We start from the raw sequence: 19,476 nt of genomic DNA, 5'->3' as shown, positions 1-19,476 counted from the left end.
CAAACAGACACACTTTTCGAGTTGATTGCGTAAGACTCGGGGCAACGAGGACGAGGTAGAACGAGAGTAGTAGCTACGACAAACTACCCGCGGGTGTAATTGCATACCGGCAGACAAAGTGAACGTTAAGTGAATAATTGCAGGGCAAAGCCGCTGCTACCACCCTCAACCTCTCGTAATGGACAGAAGAAAAAAAAAATGTTTCATGAACACCTACCTTGGCGCGCTTCACCAGCTCGTCCTGGGCGGCCTTGATGTTCTCCTTCTTGCCGCCCCAGGCGCGCAGCACCGAGGCCTGCAGGGCACGACCGTACGAGAAGGTCAGCGCCCACGGTCTCAACAGCGGCACCTGGTTGATGGCGTTCAGGTTGACGGAGGCCTCCTCCTCGGACTGTCCACCGGACAGGAAGGTGACTCCGGGCACGGCGGCCGGCACGGTGCGGCGCAGGGCCAGCACGGTAGCGAGACCGATCTCCTGGGCGGTCGGCTTCTTGGCGCAGCTCATGCCGGCGGTGACCATGTTCGGCTTCAGCAGCGTACCCTCCAGGTAGACGTGGTGGTCGCTCAGCGCCTTGTACACCGCGGCCAGCACCGTCTCCGTCACCTTCAGGCAACGCTCCAGATCGTGGTCACCGTCGGGCAGGATCTCCGGCTCGACGATCGGCACGATGCGCTGGGACTGGCAGATGGACGCGTAGCGGGCCAGCACGTTGGCGTTCTCCAGGATCGACTGGTAGCTGGGGGTGTTCTTGCCGATCTTCAGCACGCAACGCCACTTGGCGAAGTCGCAGCCGTCCTTCTTGTACTGAGCGCAGCGCGCACCCAGATCGTCCAGACCTGGCAACAGAGGAGAAGAAAAGAAAACGCATATTTTAATGAGAATCGTAATTACAGTTATAGCGCAGTTATATTGCAACTTTTATGGATCATCAATTAGCGGGGGAAACGTAAACAGTTCGTGTAACATAAATAACATTTCAAAAGGGCACAAAACTTTTGTAAGCAATAGTGTATCCCTTGCACTCGAATGACAGTTTGCATAAGGTGTGAGAGGGATACACTCTTGTTTACAAAAGTTTTGTGTCCTAATGAAATGGAAAGCACGAATTGTGCCTGAGCGTTGTTGACCCTTTTTTCGGCAACAAATTATTTTTTATGGCATTGTTAAAAAATTCTCGAATTATTTTTTAATCGAAAAAATATACAAAGCTCAGTTTTACAAAACAAAATAAATGACACAACTGGATTTTTTTTTTAATTTTGAGAATTCCTGGGATTTTTTTGCCAAAAGAACAAAGTTGTAATATTTCGATGAAAGTTTTAAATTTTTTGCTCATGGCAAAAGCGTTATATTGGTTTTTGGCTAGAAAAAAATATAAAGAAAAAGTTTAAAACTCACAACATGTTTTTATTTTAAACATTTTTTTTCTAAAGCTGGTCATGCTGAGCACCTGCTTTTATTCAAAGTTTATGTAAAATAAATAAAAAAAAACTTTTCTATTTGTAAAGAATGAAAAAGTCGGCAATTTTCGAATCAATCTTTGGCAAAGAATAAAAAAATAAAAAATATAATAAAAAATGCTGCCCATGTTCAAAAAAAACTTTCAATAAATGTTATTGAAAAACTGTTTTGAAGAATACAAAGTCTCAAGAAAAAAAACAACGCACATTTTTATGTGAGAAACTACTCATGCTCAAAAGAAGTAAAAACAGAAAAATAATAAAAAAATAATATAATTTTTAGAACTGCTTCCTCAAATCAAGACTAACTTTTCTAAAGGGCGTAATATTGACTGTTTGGTCTATTTAAATGTAAGTCTAGATAAAAAAATTAAAATATTGTTTTCGTAAAGATTGGACAACTTCACGAATGTTCAATATTTTCAAATTGAAAATATTGCTGAGATATCGACATTAGAAAATTGTGGGGTGAGACTAAGAAAGCATCAATTTTCTGTTTTAAAATCTTTGCATAGCAATATCTCAGCAACGGTCGTATCCACAAAATAGGGCGTCCAATTTTCCCGGGTTTTGAATTTCCCTGGAAACGGGAAAAATATTTTTGAAATCCCGGAATATCGGGAAATTTTTGAAGCAGTCAGAAAATCCATGTTTTAAAAATATTTTATATGTTTTCAAACTTAAAATTATAGAATAAGCTCAATAATAAAAATAATTGGTGACAATCTACACTTCAATCTAAACAAGGACGACAGTTTTTAAATAACGTAAAAGAAATTAAAAATGTTATTTTTAAGAATTTGAAAAAAAAATACAGAAAATTTCAATTCAAATTAAATAACTATTTCATAAAAATATATTTCTTTTATATTTTGTTTTATATGCCACAACAAAAAAAGCTTGACAAATTTCTTCAACAATGTCTTTAAAAACGAAGAGCGACAACAAAACCAGAGTTTTATTTTTAAAAAAGGTCATATAAGCTATTTTTTTATGTTTTCAAAAAAATCTTTTTTATCATAAAATTATTTTTATTGAGTCCTTTTTGGTACGGGGACCTGGTTAGGACTGAGTCGGCTTTTGAAGTTACATTTTTCTTAAAGCTAAGAGTAATTAAAGAAATTTCAAAAAAAATCTCTGGAAATAAAATGATACCAGTCAATGTCAAATTTAGGATAAGAATGTCTTATTTTAAATAAAACATATTTTACTAATTTTCTTTAAGTTACTTTCGCCAACTGGGGAAAATCAGGACTTTAGGCTGAAAAGATACAGAAGATTTCAGAGCAATACATTTGTAAATCGGTGTATTAATTGCTTTGATTCCGGTGTTTGATGAAAAATAAGTTAAGATGATATTCATTTCAAATTTAAAATTAAAAAACATAAAATTAAATAGAAATTATTCAAAGCTCCAGGAGTTTTACGGATCAGTGAACTAAAATTTAAACCATTTTCCCTAATATGCCAAATTAAAGCTGATGTTTGCCGAATACAAATTTTAATGCTTTAAAATTTGGATTGATTACTATGTATTCAACTGTTCATCTATTTCTAAAACCAAATCTGAATTTCCAGACCAAAATTTGATATTTTTTTCTATAACGGGAATTTCTCGAAAATTGTCCGGGAATTCCCGGGATGGGCGCACTACAACAAAGTTCAAAAAAGCAAAATAAAAATGAATTCTCTCAGCTTTCAAGAAATATTTATTTTAAAAGTGTGCACTAATTTAAAAAAATAAATGAAAAACTGCGACTATTTTCAAAAAAGATACCTTAAAATGGCTATAACTTGAGAACGGTGCACTTTATCAAAATTTCTCTAAAGTACTTTTTGATTGCAAATTACATCGAAAATGAAGTTTAAAAATTTTTGCAACTAAAATTTCGATTTTTTGAAAAAATCAGTATTGATTAAAAAATTCATAACTCGGTAAAAGATTGTTTGCACAACCTGGAAATTTTTGAAATGTTGGTATTTGATGTCCCCTTAACCATTTAAAAAATAGTGTTTTTTTTTGCAAATCAAGTTTAAGTGACAAAAAGTGAAATTAAAAATTACCAAACTTTTTTACCGTGTATCATTTTTTCAGTGTAGTCCATATCCAATGGACACACACTCTAATATCCATACCTACTACTTTGCCGAAAACACCAAATCAATCCAAAAAATCCTGCAAAAGATGCAGATTTTTGAATTTTCATGCATCATTTTTGTATGGACAGCTGCCAAATTTGTAATGGCTTCTTTGGGCATACCGAAGGCACCAACAAAGTTTCAGCTTGATTTAAAAATACAAAAAAAATCGAATGGCCGAAATCTCAGATAATTGCTCTTTTCTTTTTATTTTTATTTCAATCGTCGAAACGTCGTTTGCACCTTCTCTGCCAAATTTGCTTTTTTCGATTTTATAGATACTTATTCGTGTTTTAGTGTTCTTCACATTTTCATTAAATACTTTTTTTGTAACTCTTGTGATCGAATCCGTACAAAGTATGTTGAAGAATTCGGGACATTTGAATCGAAATCAAGGAAACTTTCAATCGAATGATTATTTTGAAAAATCCTACAAAATTCAAAGAAAAGCTAGTTTGAGTCCGATGAACCGTTCCAATAAACGAACTAAAGTAAATTCTATCATATCTCGACGGTTCCAGAGATGCCGGACTTGAACCAACCCCAAACCCCCCCCCCCCCCCCGGGAGGATTATCCTTGGGCACACTGCAAGGGTGTCTCGTCCCAGTCCCCGGCAAACTTGGAGATAACGCGGAAAAACGATGTGCAAATAAAATGTGCGCACACTTTATGGGCAACCCCTTCAGCTATGACCGTGGGTGGGTCGCAAGAGTTATTGGAGCTGGACGATGTGTCGGTCGGCACACAATGATGGGTTTGTAAATAGCTAGTGGTGACACTTAATAACGCATACGTACAGCGCGAGGACCAGGACAAAGTGCATAAATTACGGTTATTATCAGTAAACAAGCAAGGTCCTGCCAACGCCGGGGCATGAGTTTGGCCCAATGAACCGACTGTGGTACAATGTGTGAGGAAAATTCCTTGCCAAAGAGGTGATTTGAAGTTTTTTATTTTTCACTTTTTTCATAGTCATTGTTAGATATTTGTTTAACGTGAAAAAATATATAAATTATTTGAACAAATATTTGCAAAATTCGTTTTCTGCATGGAAAGTCTGATGTTGTTTATTGATCAATGGCGCTCTAATTACGCATCATGCTCATGATGGTATCCATATGAATGGAGAGCAAATTGTACTGGATGTGTCAGCAACCCAACGGCTGGCAAAAAACTGTTAGTTAGTTGATAGATTATTTAATTTACTGAATCAATACGGCGAAAATTTTATTATGGCAAATAAATTGCGTTTGCATTTGGTGCGTACTAAAAAAAATAGTTGAAGTATACTTTTATCACAATCACAAACAAATTGACTAAAATGACATCAAATAATCTTCATCCGTTCACTGCCAGAAGCAAAAAAAAAAGATATTGAAAAGAAAACCAAAGCTCAAATCTTTTCCAACCACCTGGCCTTATTCAATCAGGTCGGATTTATTTTTCTCAATTTTCTTACAATCTCCCCCCCTCAACTCACCTTCAGTCCTTCAATCCGGAAAAAATCAACATCGATTTGCACTCCCCAAAGCCCCGAGCGCAGAAACTTCAAATCCGTTCCTGGACAACGGAGAGCACGGTCAAGAAAAATACAATGTGCCCTCGTGGCACAATTTTGCCGACACGTGTCCACGGTTTACATTTCCGGTTGCAGGAGAGGGACGGATTGAAGGTGAAGGGGAAAATCACCCCTGACGACCATGTTTCCGGAAGAGTAAAAAAGCAAGTGTAATTAAGCTTGCGAGGCACTTGCCACTTTGCGTTACAAGCACGTAATTTCCAAGGAGTTTTTGAAAGGAAGAGAAAAGGTTAAGCGAGCTGGAAGTTGCGAACTTTGCTTGGCTTGGCAAGAAGTTTGAGCAGATTGTTTGTATTATGCATTCTTAACTATAGCGAAGAATTCTTTCCGGAATTTTTAGACAACTTTAAAATTTGTATTTTAAAAAAATTAATGGGATTTTTGCAACACCTTTCACTGAGTTCCTCCCTTTCCAAGATTCGACCCAGTTAATAGCTTGTCACAGAGTACGGTGAAAGCAAGCTCGAAACTGCACACTCTAATTAACTTAACGCTGACATTTTATGGCGGTTGGCATCACTGCTGTTGTGCTGTGTTGCTCCAGGAAATGAAGTAACTCTATCCATTTCATCCCCTCTGTTTGGCCTGAATATCCAGTCCAGCACAAAAGTGGCACATTTTTCGCTCTAACAAGGCTGTAAGAATGTGTGTGTCCCCATTGTCGAAGCTTTCACGTGCATCAGCCCGGAAAAAGTGAGCTAATTAACACGAAACTGCACGAGTTTTTTTTCCCCCATTTCCTCCGCCGTTAATTAAAATCTCAATTCTAGCATCAAAACAGCAAAACTACAAAACTCACCCTGGGTGGTGCACTCGCCCTCCGAGCCGTACAGATCGACGACGCCCTTGTCGACCTTGATGCCGGCCAGGATGCCCTTCTTCTTGAGCAGCTCAACCAGCGGGGTGCCATCGTCGGCCTTCTGGTACAGCGTCTCGTGGAACAGGATCACGCCGGAGATGTTCTGCGACAGGCGCTCGTCGGCGGTGAACAGCAGCTGACGGTACTGGCGGCGGTTGTCCTCGTTGTTCTCGACGCCAATGTCCTGGAAAAAGGGGGATTTAATCAATGATAATTCTAATTTTAAATGACAGCTAATCGTGGAACGTTCAGGAATAAGTATTAATTTTTTTCATTATTTTAACTTTTATTTGAATAATTATCCCTCTACTGCCCCAATTTTTTGATTTTTTTATATTTCCTGTGCTCAGGGTAACTTTGAGCAACATTTGTTCTACGAAAAACTTCACTTCTCTTGTTTAATTTTTTTCTTGTTTCATTTTTAGCATTTTTCTTGTTTAGTTTATGTTTGTTTCTGATTGTATGTGGCTTATACTACCACCTCCTATCATTACCTTTAGTCTATTTATTTTATTTCCCTTTATGCAGTCACTTTTACATTTTTTGCACATTTTTACTCTAAAATGAAATTTTGATTTGATTTAAATTTTAAGATTTAAATTGTTTTAACATGATTCAAAGCATAGTCTGGGACAATACAAAATTTACCGCAAACTTATTTTCACACATAATAATGAAAATATTAGAACAATTCTCTGAGATTTTGGTCATTCTATTTTATTTATTTTTTAACCCGGCTGAAACTTTGTTGGTGCCTTTGGTATGCCCAAAGAAGAAATTTTGCATCATTCCATACAAATTTGGCAGCTGTCCATACAAAAATGATGAATGAAAATTCAAGGAAAAATGATACAGAGTAAAAAAATTTAGTGATTTTTAATTTCACTTTTTGTCACTCATGCTTGATTTACAAAAACACTATTTTTAATTTATATTTAATTTTTTGATATGTTTTAGGGAACATTAAATGGTAATTTTTCAGAAATTTCCAGAATATGCAATAACCCGAGTTGTGAATTTTTTTAATCAATAGTATTGATTGATTGATTCAATAGTGTTTCATTTTTCAAAAAAAAAATGAAATAAACAAATATTCATTAATTTACGTCCAATCAAATTTGCAATCGAAAAGTGCACCGTTTTCAAGTTATAACCTAAAAATGTATTTGTTTTTGAATATAGTCGCAGTTTTTTTTAAATGGGCACTAATTTAAAAAAAAATAATTCTTCCATACTTTTGAAAAAAACATATTTTTGAGAAGTTGATGAAGCTCTCTTAATTTGATTTTTTGAACTTTATTGTAACCACGCTTAGTTGCTGAGATATTGCCATGCAAAGATATTAAAACAGGTAACTTAATGTTTTCTGAGTTTTACACAAATTAAAACTTGAAATAAAGTTTGCAATGGCCCAATGTTAATTTAAAATACATTTGCCTGCTTTGTTTTTAATATTCAATAAATTTTAATCATTTTAAAATATTTCAAACAATTGTATAAAATTTGTACAAAACCAAAAGAAAATCCAACATTTGTTTATTCAATTCAATGTTCAAAATAAAATTTAAAAAAAATCCATACGACGATAAAAATATTTAATTTTCTTTTAAAAAGCAATTCAACAGCAATTCCAAATGAAAGTTAAAGAAATAAAAAAAAAGTTGCCTAATTTGGAGCGTAAGCGGTTCAAAAATTGGCCAAATGCCTGACGATTTGCACAAAATTTTGGTCTTCGGATTGCCAAAATATGTGAGGATTTGAGTTTTTTGAAAAAAAAAAACAGTTTTGAGTTTAAAAATCCGACTTACACTTGGAAAAGTCTTTTGAAAACTTAAAAATAAAACTCGGCGATTGGACCGGAAAATCAATAGAGGATTTGCAACAAAGCTATGAGCAAATAACGTAAATCTATGATTTTTTGAAAAAAAAAATGTGTTTTTCCATAATCAACATTTTTATAAAACTTACAGTATGTAAAAAAAGTATTTACACCCCTTGGGCACTATGCACATATTGTGATGAAACATCTAAACAATTTAATGTTGACAGAAACCTAGTACTACGTTTTGTTCAGAAACTCATGCCAGACATTTTGCTACAAAAGCTCATGAAAGATGATTTCTATAAAAGTTATATAACAAATACTATTACGAAACTAAAAGGTGCAAAAGTTTGTACACCTTTCGAAAAATTAACATAAATAATGTTATTTGTTGACAAATCACCATAAATCCAGTCTCCCAACTTCAAATAGGCATCCTTGACTGATTTATAAAATAATTTGGATTGAATATATAGTTTACTAACAACTTAGTATAAAAGTTTATATAACTCTGAAATTCTATATAAAACTTATCTAAACTTAATTTTGCAAACTTTTAATTCAACTAAATGTCAATATATTACCATAGAATTGCTAAATAAACATTTTGGAGTGGGTATAACACCGTTTTGGGGGTATTTGTATCGATAGAATAGATTTTTCGTTGGAATTTCGTACCAACCCAGAATTACGTCGTCGGAAAATCCGCCGGCATCCGAACCGGTCCACAATTCTTAAGTCAACCTATGTGGCATCGGAAAGGGCATAAAATTTCCGATCTTTTGATACCCATACATCTAGGTTTTCTATAAAATCCACGATTTTAAATACCTAGGTAAAAACGTTGTTATGGTTTTGTTTGAGCAATCTGCCAAAAATGTATGGAATTTCGTAATTTTTGTTCTCGTGGATCAAACTTACTTTTTGCCCAGGTATTTAAAAACGTGGGTTTTATAGAAAACCTAGATGTATGGGTATCAAAAGATCGGAAATTTTATGCCCTTTCCGATGCCACATAGGTTGACTTAAGAATTGTGGACCGGTTCGAATGCCGGCGGATTTTCCGACGACGTAATTCCGGGTTGGTACGAAATTCCAACGAAAAATCTATTCTATCGATACAAATACCCCCAAAACGGTGTTATACCCACTCCAAAATGTTTATTTAGCAATTCTATGGTAATATATTGACATTTAGTTGAATTAAAAGTTTGCAAAATTAAGTTTAGATAAGTTTTATAAAGAATTTCCAGAGTTATATAAACTTTTATACTAAGTAGTTAGTAAACTTTGTATTCAATCCAAATTCTTTTTTTAATCAGTCAAGGATGCCTATTTGGAGTTGGGAGACTGGATTTATGGTGATTTGTCTACAAATAACATTATTTATGTTAATTTTTCGAAAGGTGTACAAACTTTTTTTGCACCTTTTTTATTTTCGTAATAGTATTTGTTATATAACTTTTTATAGAAATCATCTTTTCATGAGCTGTTTGTAGCAAAATGTTTGGCATGAGTTTCTGAACAAAACGTAGTACTAGGTTCCTGTCAAACTTTAAATTTTTTACATGTTTAATCACAAAATGTGCATAGTGCTCAAGGGGTGTAAATACTTTTTTTACATACTGTATGTCGGATTCGGATGAGAAAAATTATTTCCAACAATTTGATGTACAATTTTCCAATATTTGTTTGATTTTTCTATGAGAAAACTGTAAATTTAGAAAAACATAGTAATTTGACTATTTGGCAAGAAAATCTGTCAAAAATCAATAAAAATCGTTGAATATTCGTTAACACATCTTTTATCAACTATCAAACTGTTTATTTCATTGATATTTAAAAGGAAACTCATTTTTTCGTGTTCCGAAACATGTTTTTTAAAGAAAAAGTTTACAAATTTTGCACGCCCAAAAATAGATGTTCATTATTTTAAAGCAAAAAGTTTTTCTCGTCTTTTGTAACCAGTTTCATTAAGATTGATACAGGGAATCATGAGAAATAATCGATTTTGTTCTTCAATCCAGCAGAAAGGCATACGATTTTAGGCAAGTAACCTCATTTTGGCGCCACCTACATTTGAAACACAGTTGCGCTGCAAAACCTCAATGTCTTAAAACATTTTGATCTTATTCTTCATACAATTTCACATAATAAATCAAAAATGGAAGTTGTGTGCACGGTGTGAAAAAAGAGTTCTGGGAGTATTTTTGTCGCAGCAGATTTCATCAGGCCTATCAATGCCCAATGACTTAGTGATTTTTCACGCTAAAAATTTGAAATTTCACGGGGAATTCCAAAACACCAAATTTCACGGAACGTCAAACTTTTAAATAACCTTTAAAAGCTAATGTTTAAATTACATTAACTATTGTTAATGCTTCATTTCAGGAGCGCCGACTTTAGGGGACCTGATTTACCTTAAAGTTTTTTTTCCGATTTGCTACTTTTTTAAGTATTTTATTGAATTCCATAACAATACAAGATTTAAGTCTAGTCTAGCCAAAATAATTAAAACAACTTTTATGATCTGCAAAATTTTTTCAATACATTTTTTATAGTTTTCATCTGCCTTTTGGAAAAAAAAACAATTAAATATAAATAATTTTATACTTTAATCAAATCATCAAAATAAAAATCAAAATCTGATGAGATAAAGATATTTTGTTTTTAAACAGAACAGGAAAATTCAATTAAATTTAAAAATCTGAAAGAGCTTAAAAATGCAACAAATTGAAGGGACACTCATCCTCATTACTTGAATCTTTAGGGAGTTATTGGCATTGTAGTGAAAATAGCACATTTTTCAAACTAAAAATAAACGTTCCATCCAGATACCAAATCGTTTTGACCTGGAGCGTGTAGGGGACATCTGAGACTGATATCGCTTCGGGTAAGGCAGTTAAAAATATTAAATAGACACTTTTCCTTTAGTGAACTTTTTGAGTTTAAATTTTTGCTTGGGTGACTCCTTAAATCCCATTTTCATGCACGTTTCTAATGTGATATTGACTCAGGAGCAATAAGGGGTCTGCCGAGCAAAAATTTACACCAAAAAAAATCTCTAAGAAAAAAATTGTCTGTTTTATGTGTTGAACTGCCTAACTGCCCTCTCTGTCTCAGATGGTAGTCCCAGATGTCCCCTAAAAGCTTATTGAATTTCATTAAATCATCATGAAATCTACAAGCTAAATTTTAAATATGTGTGACCTTGGGCGGAAACAAGCAAGGTTACGCCCTACTGAAAAATTATCTTAGATATACTCTTCAGAGCAAAATAAAGGACTTTTTTTGAAGGATGGTGCCCTTCACTTAAATTGAAAAATTCACGTAAATTGAAATGAAAAAAATAATCACTCTATGTAAAATACTTCTACAATGAACATAAACAAAACCTTTTTTTGATTGAAACATTCTGAATCAAGATTTGAATGTTTTTTCTAAAAACAAACATGGCCGCCAAATGGCCGAATGGGGATGATGCCTTCCAGAGCCTTAACAAATTTCAATAATCACTTAAAAAATTTCTAAAATAATTTGTTCTAGCACACAAAAAAACTACTCACGGCGAAGCGCTTGCCGCAGGTGGCGGTCGACTCATCGGCGGCCAGGATTCCCTTGCCGGGGGCGACGATCGCCTTGGCGATGCGGGACAGCTCCTCCTGGACCTCGACGGTCGGGTAGTTGAAGTAGGTGGTCATGTTGATGAGTTTTTGGAGATTTGGACGACTGCAAGAAAAAAGAGGGGTTGTTAGTTGAAATTTGCACAAGATAGACGAAATAATTCAATCGACAGTGTACATCAAGATTTAGTTCAACCGTTTACTGCTAGATAGTAGCACCGACTAGCGTGACGCACACGAGTGTGTCTAGACTAGAGATAATCGCACGCGCACGCATGTAACGACCGTCACCGCGACCTTTGTCGCGTCCGCGTTGCTACACATCTGCGCAGTAGCCCCGTCGCGCAACATGACGTCATCAGTTTCAGAAGCTGATGAATTTCACGAAACATTTCAACGCTACATCATCCAACAGGAAAGTCACGTAGGCGATCGGGTTACGCGAGATTGCATCACTTCTAAACGTCAACAACGTTTCAATACCTTCACCGGAGAACTAGGGGGAACCAACCTTCAGCTCGAACACCTCAAGACTGACTGACTCTGGTAGCCCAAAGACTCGTCCAAGTACGACGTCAAACACCGAAAAATCGACAACTGCGCGATGACCTGCAGGTTCTAAATCTGGGCCTTGATAAGACAGAGCAGCGTTTGACGAAAGAGAAGGACGGTAATCGGGAAAGATGCCGCCGACAACAACAAACCGGTCAACAGAACCAGTTTTGGGAGATTGCGTTCTAGGCGGGTTTCGTTTGGTGGAATTTTGAAGCTCTGGACCGGCGACTTGGCAACAACGGCAACAACGGCTACAACTTTGGAGGTGTGTAACTTTCCATAGGACCAAGGTTTGGTGGTTATCGCTTGAACGACATTTTTGTTTATGTTTTTACGATGATAACGATGATTTTGACGTTGGCAGCTGTTTGGTCGTAAACTGGCGTTATCAGTGGGCGAAAATAGAGTTCGGGAAGAAGAGAAAGTAGGATGTGCTGTTGAGATGATCTATTCCATCCAGGAAACATTTGTTGATCCGATTTTAAAAATGGGTTTTATAAAATTATAAGAAATTTACTTCACAATTTTTAATGGCATCGACATTTTATTTTTGTCAATTATTTATTTTGTTGAAAAAATTTCGTCATTTCCTGAGGTAATTTTCGTTTTTGTTTTATATATCAAAAAGACAAAATTTTAAATTTCAAAAATTTCGAAAAATCGCATTCTGTATTGTTTGCATCAGATTGCATCAGAAGAAGCAGCAAAATCTCAGTTGTTTTTTTCTTTTATTTTTGAGAAATTTATAGCCATATTTTGTTTTTTTTTTTGTGTGTAAAATGTAAAACTTAATATCGTTAAGTTTCTACCGAATAAATATAATAAATCAGTTAAGAATTTCTAACAGTTTACGTAAAAGGAAAAAAAATGTGTTTTTAAACTGAAATACTGACTATTAGATTACAAAGGTTGAAACAAATTTACTTTTGAAAAGCTTTAGCATAGCATTGTAACCCTCGATCATTTTATTTCTTATGTTAGTTGAAGTTATACAAATAAAAAAGACAAATGGAGAAGATCCAAAAAATCCAACAAGGTTTCTCAACAGCAATAGGCAAAGTTCGTCAAATCGTCGCCGTCGTGCTAACTTGTCGTATGTACATTTTGAGCCAAATTGAGTTAAGAACGCCATTTTGTGCATCTCACAATGCCACATCTTTTGACCTTCACAGATCCCCAAAATTCGATTTCAATGCTAAGATATTCAATGAAAACCAAAAAAGCTACGAAAATTTTTGTCACTTTTCATATAAAAGTAGTTTCAATCTTGTCGTGCTATCTTGTCACTCCCTGAAAATTGATGTAAGTGCGACAAAAGACCAAAGAGATTTCAGGTCAGGATGCGTTTGACGCACGTACAAGCTAGACTACCGTAAACATGTGTAATTATAACTCGGGACTCCAGCAACCAACTTCAATCAAACTTCGGGACAATGCACAGAATGATCAGCTAAACAAAACGTATTTGTTATTGTTTATGCCTCTTTAAAACGGTCACAAAAGAAACGTGAGATGCATCTTGATCTGTTGTCTCCTTTTGTAAGGGTCAATGCTTTTAAACAATATGAAAATTGATCGTTGCTTGATGTCTTTTTGACATCTCGTAGGTTATAATTTCCCAAGTTTGACTGAAGGAAAGTTTAATTGACAACCTAAACAAAAAAGAAAGATCAAGATTCGTTGCAACGGAAACGATCCCAAGTGAACATCAAGTACAAGTTCAAGCAGCTGTCCTCTACATTGGCGAAACATCAGCGCAGAAGGTCCCCAAAAATAGGCACGCCAAAAGTAAACAAAATGATTGTTCTATATTTAAACCATTTATAAAGAAAGTGAAAACAAAAGTGCACTTGAATTGCTTGGCACTGAGATGCTTCACCTCTGTCTCTCCATTTCTAGATGACGTTCTCATTGTCTGGTGAGAGTGTGAAAGTGAAATTCCGTGACGCAACTGTTCTAGGGTAATTTGTTCTAGATTGCGTAACATCAATGAACACAATTTTCGTGATTTTTTGAGAGCAAGATTCTTGAAAAATAAGTAGTTAAAATCAACAATTTGATGGGTTTATTTTTGAATAATATCTTATCGAGTCAAAATAATCCGTAATTTACTTGGAAATAGAACAAATTTAACTTTTCTTCCCCAAACCACCATGCGTTCCCGGTGACATTCTCAGGTCACGCGCCGTGACCATAAAAAATATAATTCAACCGGCATTTGCGCAGAACTGCGCACAATCGTCTGCTAGGGCAGGCGGTCATATGTTGTAATTCCCACCCAAAACCTCCCTGCAAAAAATAGGTCACTTTGGACCTCCCGAAAAAAGTCCTTGAACTTGGTTGTCAATAACAACGGTATTCGTAATCGTCACGAAACACTTGTGTAACTTTTGTGAAACAAAAAATGACAAATTTTGAAGATTCTTCGACTGGTCGAAAACAGAAATCGTTACCATCCACGCCAACGGAACCGAATTACATAAGCACCGTCTGGGGTGTTGGTTTGTGTGTTTCAAAACACCCAAGAAAACACCGGCTCGACCTTTACACGCGCTGTCAGAAGCAAAGTTCTTCCTGCTCGATCGACACCGACCCGTTAATCAGCCCCAATCAAGACTAATTATTATCTCGAGCAGTTTTCAGTCTTGTACACAACAAGCGACGCTCGAGCAGCGAAATTGAACTTGACCCGAAAAGTCAGCTAAGGTCATCCCTATCGCAGCGGCGGACTCCGGTGACGTATGACGAAAAGTGAAAAGTAGGTGCGTCACGGTGGAGATGACCTAACGGGGCTTGACGGGGCGCTGGTTTTGGGGATCAGCTGGAAAATTCCATGGGAATGTTCTGAAGTTTGATGGCGGCGTCAAGGAGAGCGATACCTGGACGCGTGCCAACCAAGTCGAACAACACTTCAGGGAAATCTCAACGAAGCGAGGGTGTTTATTTCTAGACAAAGTCGTAGATCGTGAGAATCGATCCGACATCCAAAGGATGGGGTTCTCACATGATTTCCTGTACCAAGTGATGCGCAGAATCCACTGCCCAGCCAAGAATGGCAACGGGAAGTTATATCTTTAGAAGCACTCCCATGGCTTCGCCAAGATGAAGAATTGATCCATTTGGATTACGGAAGCATCCCAAAACGAAAAATATCCCCTTAAAATCTCACTTTTAACAAGACTTCTAACGCAGAGGTCATTTGAAAGGTGCGGGATCGTTGACACCCCACAGTCTGGAAGGTGAAGAAGAGGGGAAAGCTTTTCACCTCCCACTCCCGAGGAGTCGGGATGGGGTTTCGAAATCGAGAGTGGAGCTGCTGCTTCAAGGTTACAGCAATGTCAGCGCACTGAAGAAAGAACTTTCCGCAAATCCTCGAGAATTTGCAACCAATCGATGCCGCTTAAACCCGTGAAATCCCCCAAAACTTCACTTGAAATCGCCAACCACAATGGCCGGTCACTAGCAAGTGCTGAAGTGTGCCAATTGCGACCCTAGTCATAAAAGTTGCAATTTTCTTCCTCTAATCGCGTAATAATCACCAGTTTACATCACATCGAACTCAAAACAACCAACCCTAATCACTTCATTGTATTACAAACTAACAATACCAAGTACTATCAACTAAATCATTCAAACAAAAAAAAAAGGTGAAAGATAAAAAAAATAGTCTACTCACTAAAACTTCACTGAGAAACACACGAGACGGAGACTCGGAGCGACTTCTTCTGACGACCTTTACTGGAAGGCGTGCACACACGGTATAATCGGGTTCGACGGGTGGCGAGCAGAATTTTGAGTTGGAGACGTCGCGGCAAAGAGGTCGATTGAAGGTCGCCACTGACGGGCGACGGTGGCGATGTCTAGCGGAATTCGGGTGAAGCGAGTCACGTAACGTAACGCGCGCGCGCGAGCGCTGACAGGAGTAACGCCAGTGACGGGTGTTATGTGCCAGGTGAAAATGGCAGTTTTTTTTCAGTGGCGATTGGAAAATTTCCACGAAAACTCACCAGTTTTAACATTATTATTGAAACAAGTGGGATGACAATCTTTTAGTCAAAAATAAAACAATAATCGAGCAGTCACGCCGCAGCATCAACATTGCACAAATCTGACGCAACATAAACCTGTTTGTTGAAAATATCCATTGAATGACGACGGTACCTTTCACCTTAACTAATGGAGTGTGCAAACATATGATTCATAAAAGTAGTGCAGCTATTGCGCGAAACTACAACCAATTTCAACAAGGGGGTGTAGCTCAAATGGTAGATCGCTCGCTTAGCATGTGAGAGGCACCGGGATCGATACCCGGCATCTCCAAGAAAAAATCTTTTGATAAGTGTAGAATATGGCTTTCCCTCATCGACATTTTGAGCAGTTGATACTGACTAAATAACATTAAAATTTAATCTCATGCTAAAACTTGGGAAATTTACTTACATAAATGTACTTACCAAACATTTCAGATAGTATCAAGCAGTAGCTCAATAAACAGCTGATAGTTTTAGGCTTTCACATTTTATTTAAAAGCAAATTCGGATTTTATTGTTTAACGGGTTGTTCATCGATCAAAAAATTACTTTTTCTAAGACCATTTTATTAACGAAGAAGAAAAAAAATCAGTTAATTCCATTTTGGATTCACAAATAACTAAAAGTCGTAGAACTCCGGTAACGCTATGTTGTTGAATTTGAAAACATTGACTTTTTTCCAAAATCGTCAACATTTTTATTTGATTTTGTTGTAAATATTCAAAATCGACAACATAGCGTAACCGGATTTGCTTACAAGATTTCTATCTGTGTACAATGATAAATGCCATGCAAAATACTACTTCTGAACAATAAAAAAAATCTTTCAAAAATAAAAAGAATATAAACATTTCTTGTGATCTTGTGGAGAAAGCTGTCAAAGAAAATACGTTCTGTCAAAAAACAAAGGTCATGCACATTTTTGTTTTCATCATAATCATAACTTAAATTAAGGACTAAATTCTCAGAGATTTGCCTCTTTTTTTCAGTAACACAAACGTAATCATATTTTAGTTTGTATGTAAATGATGTGCACACTTGTGACACATAGTATATTTTTACATTAAAAGCACACGTGGCACACGTGCTTTTAAAATTTTTCTTTGGAGCAATTCCAGCCCAAAACAAGAATTTTTCAGGTACTTTTTTCTCGACCCTCTCTGATACCAATGAAACTTTGTAGACATGTTATCCTACGTTTATATAAGCCATTTTTGTGTACAGTAGTCAATATGGAGACTTTTATGAAAAATTGCCTGGAAAATTGAATCCCGTATTCGGTTTTTGAAAATGTTGACGTTAAGAGCACTTTAAAAAAATAGTTTCGGTAAATTATTATTGTATTTTTTAGATGAGTTGCTCCATCCTGCATTTTCGTGAGTCTTTTTGTAACATCTTAAGCTATCTTCACAAAAATTTGAACGAAAAAAAATCGTGGGCTCACCTTCAAATTCGACTTTTAAACTAAAAGATCAAAAAATCTCATAGAAGTGGCGTGTTTTTGATTTCAGTGTATTTTTTTCGAAAAGTCCGTCAAATTTACTACAAGTTTGTCTTTGACTACTTTTTGATACGATGCACCTGCTTCAAGATACAGTAATTTTTAAATTACAAAGTACAAAAATTATTAAAACACTTACGCCCTTCTCAAATGTCATAATCGAGTGAAACTGGCTCCATATACACAAAAATGGCTTACATAAGCGTAGGATAACATGTCTACAAAGTTTCATTGAAATCGGAGAGGATCGGGTACAACCGATTCTCTATTTGGCATGGCATTGCTCTTCACAACTCTTCACGATTTTCTTGAAAAGTACTAAATGGTCGTTGTCACAAGATTGCACACTACTTTAAGCATGTTGTGGCAAAAAATAAAAAAAAGTATAGAAATTGAAGTAACGAGCCATGGTTTCATCATTTGAATGAAAAAAGTGTTTTAAAATGCATTATGCACCTGTCCAGTTGTTTTGCCATCATTAGTTTCCAAAATGTCTCAGTATTGACGAAAATTTTATTTTTTGCGAAAAATAAAATTTTGGCGGTGCTGTGCATAGGAATATCATAAAAATACAAAACACTTTTAAACAAGCCCAAACATGCTAAATATGATTATCAATGCAGAAAAATGCATTTTAGATTGCTTTCAGATGATTAGGCAAATATTTTCAGGGAAGTTTTGAAGTTTTTTGGAATTTTTTTTTTTGCCCCCTGATTTTTCAGACCATTTTTGAAGGGGAGGGGGGGGGAGAGAGTAGAGAAAAAATGTGAAAATAGATTGCTATTCAGAGTATCAACAATAGTTTATCAGTTTTTCTTATTATTAATATTTCCATTCGCTTTAATAACAATTTGACTACTATTTTTTTAAAGGTATTATCAAAAAAAACTTGTTTTCTTCAAGATTAAGGAACAAGTTTTATTTGCGAACATTTGTTGCTTCGACTTTTTTACGGAAATTGTCAGAACTCTGAATAGAAAACAGTTAGGGTCCCACTTTTTGTATAAGGTACTGTAGAAGACTTTGCATAGCATGGACCCTTAAATGAATAGAATTTTTGATCTTTTCAATCATCTTTATGTTTAATTGATTATTTGGGTGGATGGTTACCGTGGAAGAAAAAAAAATTCCACATTTATTGTTTCCTATGCTTGAATAAAATTTTTAAGTTCAGATAAAATTTATTTTTGCTGAGCAGGGCTAGGCTGGGCTGAGCAAAAATAATTTTTGCTGAGCAAAATGTCGCAAAAAACTCAAGTTATTTTAATTATTTTGTAAAATTTTGCTTAAAAAAATGAAAAAAAAATCAATAGATTTGAAACCTCTTTAGCTATATTAGTCGAATATAAAAAAGCATAAAAAGTAGTTTTTTTTTATAATTTTAACTCAAGATTAATATAGTTTATTTTTCGTTTTTCACGTTTCGCGATATTTTCGTGAAATTTGATGTTTTTAGCGTGAAAAATCACTTAGCCTAAAAGTCATGTAAATAATCTTTGTTTTTTATTTTTTATTTTAGTTTGGTGAGTTATGAGTTCTTATACTAAATTCAAGTAGAAAATAAAACACAACGAACAGAGCAGAACAGGAACCACATTTTCCCAACAAATTGTAACATTTTAAAACCTCGCTGAAGTTGAATATTGTTCCTTTAGCTATTTTGAGACTCTGAGAAAAATATTAGCAAAATCGGCCAACATGCACCAATGATACTTGAAATTGAAGTATGTATGGGAAAAACAGAAAAATGTATGAAAAAAAAATCTTTCTGTTTGGTCTGTCCAGTGCGCTACTTCTTTCCAAATATTCCTGAATGTGAGATTCTCATTCTCAAATTAAAGCTCTACAACTTTGAAGAACACAGGGGACAGTGGGGAGATTTGATCCTTTATTTTTTAATTGCAC

At 35.6% G+C, this 19,476-nt stretch overlaps 1 protein-coding gene across 3 annotated transcripts in view; it reads right to left on the bottom strand.

Moving 5' to 3' along the window:
- Nucleotides 1-15,871, bottom strand: part of LOC6042037 (fructose-bisphosphate aldolase) — a 31,939-nt gene extending 16,068 nt beyond the window's left edge. For 2 of the 3 annotated variants that reach the window (XM_001851146.2, XM_038259772.1), the window contains exons 1-4: nt 15,716-15,871; nt 11,428-11,590; nt 5,980-6,223; nt 218-837 (exon numbers count right to left, since the gene is read on the bottom strand). In XM_001851146.2, coding sequence (XP_001851198.1) covers nt 218-837; nt 5,980-6,223; nt 11,428-11,562 — 999 coding nt within the window. In that variant the 5' untranslated portion in view covers nt 11,563-11,590; nt 15,716-15,871. Of the gene's footprint in view, nt 1-217; nt 838-5,979; nt 6,224-11,427; nt 11,591-11,967; nt 11,991-15,715 lie in introns of those variants that run through there. The other variant, XM_038259773.1, reaches the window with a different exon arrangement.
- Between the last annotated feature and the right edge of the window lie 3,605 nt (nt 15,872-19,476).

This window comes from Culex quinquefasciatus, chromosome 3 (assembly GCF_015732765.1).
Source record: "Culex quinquefasciatus strain JHB chromosome 3, VPISU_Cqui_1.0_pri_paternal, whole genome shotgun sequence".
Lineage (NCBI taxonomy): Eukaryota > Metazoa > Arthropoda > Insecta > Diptera > Culicidae > Culex > Culex quinquefasciatus.
Note: the sequence above shows the minus strand (reverse complement) of the source record. Positions and strands in the feature narration are given on the sequence as shown.